A 7731-nucleotide genomic window follows, 5' to 3' on the forward strand; every position below is an offset into this window, starting at 1 on the left:
GTTAGCTAGGTTAGCTAGAAAGTTCGCTAGAAAGAATGAGACATTACCTTGGTAATGTCTTATTCTTTCTAATTACGCCGTTAGTCGATGATTTCAAGAGGGTGTTGTCTGCAACTACTATTCTGACAAAAAATATTTGGCAAGGTATTTTCGGACTACCAGACATTTAGCAACTCAGTTATCTATTTACTTTGGTAACGTCTTTTTTTTTTTTTTTTTTTAAGAGAAAACTATTTATAAAGTCTATGTCAATATACATAGATATATAATACAATAATGTAATAGTAGACATTCTCAGGCAGGTGTTGAGTACTATTTGAAACTTGATCAAAATTGAAAGCAACAATGTTAGCAATGCATTTTAGGCTCCTGGCCACGATTATCAAGTCAACAACTCAGTTGGTTATTTATCTTGATAACCTCTTGATACTCAGGAGGGCATTGAAAGTCAAGGATTTAACTAGTATGACAGTAAGAATATTTGTGAGGCATGTTTTGGCTACATGCTACTAGTAGCTAGCGAGGAAACTCAGCCGAAGTGTAGTGTGCTGTATTCTATTATTTATGAATCCTGCCTTAAAAGACTGAGCAAACTAAACCAAACAACAACAACAACAAAAGCAATGAGTAAAAACACAGCATATGTAAAAATGCTACTCATTATTAAGAATAATACATGAGACAATGGGCTTTAGCCTAGTTTAGCGATAGCAGGTCAAAAGTTTCCTCATAATATTCCTTTAACACCCTCCACGTATGCCTACATTTTAAATATCACTAAAGGTACACCACACTGCCAACCGCTGTAGAAATTTTACAGCATACTATAAAGTTTGTTTATAGCAGGTCAAAAGTTTCCTCATAATATTCCTATAACACCCTCCACGTATGCCTACATTTTAAATATATTAAATATCACTAAAGGTGTACCACACTGCCAACTGCTGTAGAAATTTTACAGCATACTATAAAGTTTGTTTGTATTAATTCGTATTTCCCTGATTTTTGATGAGATTAGCATTAGCTCACAATGCATCTGTTCAGAATTATCACGTCATGGAGAGAATTTTGTAAAAAAAAAAAAAATAATAATAATAGAATCACTTAATAAAAAAAAATGCTGAAATGACATTTAACATTTGTGATATATTCTATATTCTTCTGCGCATTTATGAATCAGGCGCAATGATCCCTGAAAGTCTGTTCAAAGACGGACTTTTATGGTCGCTACAGACCTACAAAGCCAGGCCAGACGCTATGACATGGAGCAAAACATTTCCCGCTGCTCTGAATTTTTGTGTCCAACATGGTGTGCAAAGGACGTGAAGGCACCGAGAATGGTTTGAATGTCCTAATGTCGGATTCAAATGCTGAACCATCGTCTTGCTGTCTAAAGATGGGCATACGATGTAAATGAATCAATGCTAACCATCTCCGGTTGGTAAGCGTGTGCTTCTGTTGGCTAACTCCTAATCCGAGCCTGAAGAGAATCAACTATACGCCTCGTCCTTGACTGCATTGCGTATCTTGGTGTCTTATGAAAGAAAACAGCCATGACAGAAACAGCACGTAAGCTGCTCATTTTCTCGTGGAAAGGCTAATTGTTTTGTTATGTTTTAAGAGGTTGAAGTGGGCCCAAGCAGTAGTCCACGTACACTTTGGGGGCCAATTGATCCCCCTAGTTATGACATTATTTGCGATGTATTTACAATGATTTTGAAAGGACAAATTAGTTTCCGGTCCCTGCTGTGACTCCCACCAAGATAGAGAGGGAGTGGAGAGAGGGGCGTGGCCATATTGTTCATTTCCAGTCATTTAAAAAAATATATATATTATTGAAAATACAATCATCCATTCATCCATTTTGTGATCCGCTTATCCTCACAAGGCCTGCTGGAGCCTATCCGAGCTGTCTTGAGGCAGTGGGCGGCGTCCACCCTGAACTGGTTGTCAGCCAATCACATGGCACACAGAGACGAACAACCATTCACGCTCACAATCACACCTAAGGACAATTTCAAGTGCTCAATCGGCCTGCCATGCATGTTTTTGGAATGTGGGAGGAAACATGCAAACTCCACACAGGAAGGCCGGAGCCGGAATCGAACTATTCACCTCTCCACTGTGAGGCAGACGTGTTAATCAGTTGTCCACCGTGCCGCCAAGTCTTATGATATTCCTGATAAAAAAAATTGTGCTTGATAGTAAAAAATGTGATCATGTTGGCCTAAGTGTTCTATTAAGTCGGCTACTAATTGAAAAAAGTTTTTAAATTTTTGATCCAAACATGTTAGCAAGGCAAGTAGGCGACTGGCTACTATTAGCTAGGTAGGACTCCCCATTTATGAAGTAGATAATTAGCAGAAAAAAAATGTTTGTCGGCAAGACATTTTATACAAGCTACCATTATAGCTAATGAGCAAATCAGCGAGCTATTTACCATAGTCACGCTTAATTTAGCTCGTAAAACACAAACCCTAGCCTTTAATCCCAGCCCTAAACCACGGACTTTAGGCTGGAACCCTAGCAATGACTCGAACCCCGATCCTAACCTCGAATTCCCAAACCGGAAATTTAACAGTCAAAACTTTTGATAAGTCCATTCAAGCAGTTTTTGAAAATATGGTGTCGATATTTTATGAATTTTCACCAATCGTAAGGAAAGTATCCCCTTCCGAGCCAACGTGGCGGCCATGTTTGCAGGGGAGAAGTTCCCATCAAAGGCATGAAACTTGACTTGCTTATTTCTCAACCGATTTCCATGAGGTTTACATTTTTTTTTTTTGTTAATGCCAAAACGTGCACTATTGAGACTGAACATTTTAAAAATAATCCACCAAAACATTTTTACCCATGAAAAGGATATTCCCATTTTTTGGGGGTTGGGGGTTCTTGCTGACGCCTTTGCCCCTACTAGCTTGTTTTTTTTGTTAATGCCAAAACGTGCACTATTGACACTGAACATTTTAAAAACAATCCACCAAAACAATTTTACCCGTTAAAAGGATATTCCCATTTTTTTGGGGGCGGGGGGTTCTTGCTGACGCCTTTGCCCCTACTAGCTTGGCGCACACAGCTCAACAGGGACGTGTTGTAATTGTTCCTGTCTCTGGGACGCCCATCTTTCGAAGCCTGTCTGATGTCACGATCAGGCAACGCTAAAGGTAGAGATAGCCCACCCAGTAGACCACGTTGAACAGGAGGAAGGAGGTGGGGAAAAAGACCCTGGAGTAGGCGTCCAGGTCCAGCAGGTCAACGTGGACGCGGCCCCTCCGCCACGCGCCGTCTCTGCAGTCGTCGTAGCAACAGAAGAAGGCGCCGCAGTCTTTGCCGTCCAGACACTGCGATGCGCACGTGTCGTCCAAGTCTTGCCAGTAGGTGGCGTTGTTCAGGGCCACCACCGTGTGAGGAGGCCGCCTGGCGTCCAGGACCGAGTAGTTCTGGAAACAAGACATGTGCTTACTTCACTCCAGCTCGAAACCGCAGCTCTGATTTGAAACTGTTCTTTGAAAGCCGAAACCTTGTGGGAAACCCTAATTTCAAACCTTACACTTCTCACAAAACCCTACCACTTGCTTGTTTGAAATCCTAATTTGAAAACCTCACTCTTATTTTAAACCCTAAATTGAGACCCTCTTAAAGCCTGAACATTCAAACACAACATAACATTTCACAAAATCCCAATATGAAACAAACACCCTTGAACAAAACCCTAATTTTAAAACCATAACCCTAGTTTATAAACCTGAACCTTTCCACAAAACCCTTATTTGAATCCCTAACACTTTCTTGAAACTCTAATTTGAAACAATAATCCTGTTTTAAAATCCTAACTTCAAATCCCAATCCTTGTTGGAAATCCTAATTTGAAACCCTAACCCTTCTTTGAAACCGTAATTTGAATCCCTAAGAATGTCTTGATATTCTCATTTGAAACCTTAACGTTTGTATAAAATGAAACCCTAACCTGTGTGCAAGCCGAACCAAGACTTGAACCCCGAGCCTGTGTTTGAAACGCACGCCCTGACGAGAAGCCCGAACTTAAAAAAAAGGGGTTGAAATGTCAACCTGCGTTTGAAACCCTAACCCTGACTTGAACCACTTATTTGAAGCAAACCAAATCCAGCCTGGAAACCCAACTAATGAAACACAAAACCCTGGTTAGAACCCCCCGTTGAAAACTCGAAAACAAGTTTGATCGCTCAATTTCAAACCCTAACTTGCAATTCAAAGCTGTGCTTGAAAGCTGAACATCGTGGTAAGGCGTGGCAAACTTACATGGCGTTTCCGGTCCATGCAGGTTGGCGTGCGGGTGCAGCTGGAGTAATAGTTGAGGGTGGCGTATTCCATCAGGGCGGCGAAGACGAACAGGAAGCAGACGGTGACGAAAAGGTCCATGGCCGTCACGTAGGACACGCGCGGCAGAGACGTCCTCGCCACCGTACTCAGCGTGGTCATCGTCAGCACCGTCGTGATGCCTGCAGGGGGAGTCGCAAAACGTTTCAAAGTCGAGTTTCAGGCCTGTGCCTGGCCGAACCATTCTTTGAAACCCTAACTTGAAGTTAGGGTCTCAAGACTGAGTTAAGGTATAAATAGTATCCAGCCTTTCTTTTTCGAACGCGCCGCTCCCCGCGAGGGTTCGCGGGCGTGTGGGAGCTTAACCCAGCCGTCTTTGGGCAGCAGGCGGGGTTCTGACTGGCATATGTCCTTTCGTCAAGTCGAAACGGCTAAAAGCTCCGCTGAAGCACTTTTATGAATGATTTCATTTCTAAACTTAGCTTATCCGTACGCATGATCTATTTAACGTCGTCCGGTCTTCCTGGAACATCCGCACGTGACTCTTTCCTACATCGCTACCTCGCCTGTACACTCACGTCGCCATGGCAACAAGTTGGCCCCGGCTATTTTGGGCCTGCATGCCACCGTGTTTCCTTTTTGCTTTACGCTGGCCTGTTTACAGGAAGCATCTGGACCCATGAAAAAAATTGTATTCAATGATTAGGGTTTCAAATTTATGGTATTGATTTCAAGCAGGGATATAGCTTTCTAATTAGACTTTCAAACACGGGGTAGGGTTTCAAATTTGGTTTTCCTACCAGGGTTAGAATTTCAAAATACAGTTTCAAAATCAAAATCAGTGGGCAATCTTAGGTTTGGGTTTCAATCAAATGTGAATGTTTCAAATGTGTGTTCAAAGCCTGACTCGACGTTTCAAATTAGAGTTTCAAGACAGGGTTTGGGTTTCAAGTTAGGGTTTTTTTGGTCTTGGATTAGGGTTTCAAATCAGGGATGGAAGCTCGGCATCTGGTTTCCAATTTGGGGTCCCCGAGGCAGGTTCAGGTTTTCAAATTCTGCTTTCAGAAAAGGGTTTGATCTTGGATCAAATTAGGGATTTAAATCAAGGATAGGGTTTCAAGTAAGCGGTTTAAGACTGTGTTAGCATTGCAAATTAGTGGTTCAAGACAGGGATATAGTTTCAAAGAAGGTTGAGGGTTGGAAGTCTTGTCTGACCCAAAGCGGTCCTGGCTGGTGTGGCATCCTTCTTGATCCAGAAGGAGACCCAGGACAGGACCACGGTGAGGATGCAGGGGATGTACGTCTGGATGGTGAAGTAGCCCATTCGCCTCCTCAGGTCAAAGTACACCGTCATCACCATGTAGTCGCCTGCAGGGGGCGCAAGCCGGCACCAAAAATCCCAAAACACTTACCGACCTTTAGCCATCATTCCGATACTCACTGAAGCCAAATGTCACTACTTTTGGAACTGTTCGAATCTGTGTGACGTTTGGACTTATGGGCTTCGGGTCTCGTGTACCTGCTGTGGTCTTGATGATGTCGGTGGTGTTCCTGAGACCCATGAAGTCAAATTGGTAGAGGCGCCAAGACTTTTGGTCCGCCGCCTCCACCGAGTTCCTCCGCCACTTGTAGACCATCTCGTCTCGCGGGTACCCGTCTGCAACGGTTCCAAAACACAGCGCGTGAGAACAGATGCTAGATGCTAACGTGCCAACAGTTGGTCTGCCATCCACTGTCTAATTTCCTCAATTAGAAACAATGATTATTTCACTGTCTGAGACGTAAAACCACATCAAAATACACAGAGAAGTGATGCTAACATGCTAACAGCCGGTATGCTAACATATAACTGTTAAGTTAGCATACCAACTGTAAACATACTATTGTTAACAAGAATCAGAACAAAGAAACGGCTTTGGCAGATGGATTAGGATTTTCCATCTTGCCTCACAGTCACGTTTCAAATGAGGAGATAGATGCCATTTTGCTAGATGCTAACGTGCTCACGCTATACACCATCTACTATATTGCTGTACGTCCAAGCGGGCTTCATATCAACATTGTAATGAGTTGATTAGTGGACCCGCGCCAGAGGCACGTCGCCCCCAACTCTATAGGATGGACGCCACGCGAAGAGGATGGAGTGGTTACCACGGCGACTGCTGTCACATCGGCTGACTTCCTTAAGTACAGGTAAATGGCTTTGAGTTTTTCCCCCGGCGGCTTTCATTACAGCAGGCGACCGCTTGTTCCAAAGCGTCCCCCAGGCGTGGAATAGTGTGAGGCAATTCATTTACACCCATGCGCCTCCTTTGAGGGGCCCTTTAAAAAGCACCTTTATTTACATAGCACATGCGCGTCCTTTTGTTCGAAAAAAAATCTAATTACTCGCGAGACCAAAGACACACTTCACAGGTGCACAATTCAATAGGAAACAAAGTAAAGGACTACGGTGACCAAAAAAACAAAACAAAATATTTATTAGGTGGCTTGTTCATTGTATAAAGGTGCAACATTTAAAAAGAATCGTAACACATTCAACGATATTGTAAAAACTAAAACGTAAATCGTATAAGATGACATTTATAAATTAATTCCAAGTAATTTGTTTCAAGTAGAAATAAATTATACATGGTTCACTTAAGTTGTGTGCGTGTGTGTAAATTTCACAAAACGGAATACAATAAAATGAAAAAGTTAACTATCCATACTCACAGCTGGAGAAGATAAGCGGACACGAGTGTTCGTCCATGGGAAAGTTGTGCAGCTGCAGCTGGCACTCGGCGTTTATGGTCAGTCTGCAATGACAAGTTGGGCGTTTCTTTCAAAATATGTCATTTGTCCGAATTTTTCCTTTGACAAAAAAATCAAAATGGGAGTGAGTCTGCTAGCTTATTGCGTACGCATCATGGAAAAAAGCCATAAACAGGCTACGCATAGCATTGATGTTAAAACCTTTCAAGCAATGGCTATTTCACGGCGGAGCACCACGTGAAGACAGATGCTCACAGGCATATATTCTTTATCCTTTCCGAAGAATGATTGATATTACTGCGTTATACTGCTCCCATGTGTTCAAGGCACAGACGCCACAAGAGCAGCACAATATCCATGAAATTGAAGCAAAAAAATGGGCCGTTACAAGTGTGGCCACACAAATAATTTGGCTTGGTTTTTTTCACTGCATTAATATGTGAGATCGCCACAAACCAGCGTTGCTCGTCGAAGTTTGGTTGTAAGAAATTTTGCTCTGAAGACCTCGCTAGAAATAAAATGACATTGCTATGATTCTCCCTCTCAAGGTTTAAAAAAACAAAAAATTCCAGATCGACTTTGTAGCTTCTCCAAAGTACAGCCTTAATGGTTTTGAACCTTCAAAAATGCTGAGAAAAATGAAAAAAATCAAAAAAAAAAAAAAAAAACAAAAAAAACAAC

General features: G+C 42.3%; 1 protein-coding gene across 1 annotated transcript in view; it reads right to left on the minus strand.

Moving 5' to 3' along the window:
• Positions 1 to 2924: 2924 nt before the first annotated feature.
• The window catches only part of gabrg3 (gamma-aminobutyric acid type A receptor subunit gamma3), an 11007-nt gene continuing 6200 nt past the window's right edge, over positions 2925 to 7731 (minus strand). Inside the window, exons 5-9 of the mRNA XM_019896494.1 lie at positions 7012 to 7094; positions 5816 to 5953; positions 5512 to 5664; positions 4279 to 4478; positions 2925 to 3440 (exon numbers count right to left, since the gene is read on the minus strand). Coding sequence (XP_019752053.1) covers positions 3159 to 3440; positions 4279 to 4478; positions 5512 to 5664; positions 5816 to 5953; positions 7012 to 7094 — 856 coding nt within the window. The 3' untranslated portion in view covers positions 2925 to 3158. The remainder of the gene's footprint in view (positions 3441 to 4278; positions 4479 to 5511; positions 5665 to 5815; positions 5954 to 7011; positions 7095 to 7731) is intronic.

The sequence above is a fragment of the Hippocampus comes genome, unplaced genomic scaffold, assembly GCF_001891065.2.
Source record: "Hippocampus comes isolate QL1 unplaced genomic scaffold, H_comes_QL1_v1.1 scaffold22, whole genome shotgun sequence".
Lineage (NCBI taxonomy): Eukaryota > Metazoa > Chordata > Actinopteri > Syngnathiformes > Syngnathidae > Hippocampus > Hippocampus comes.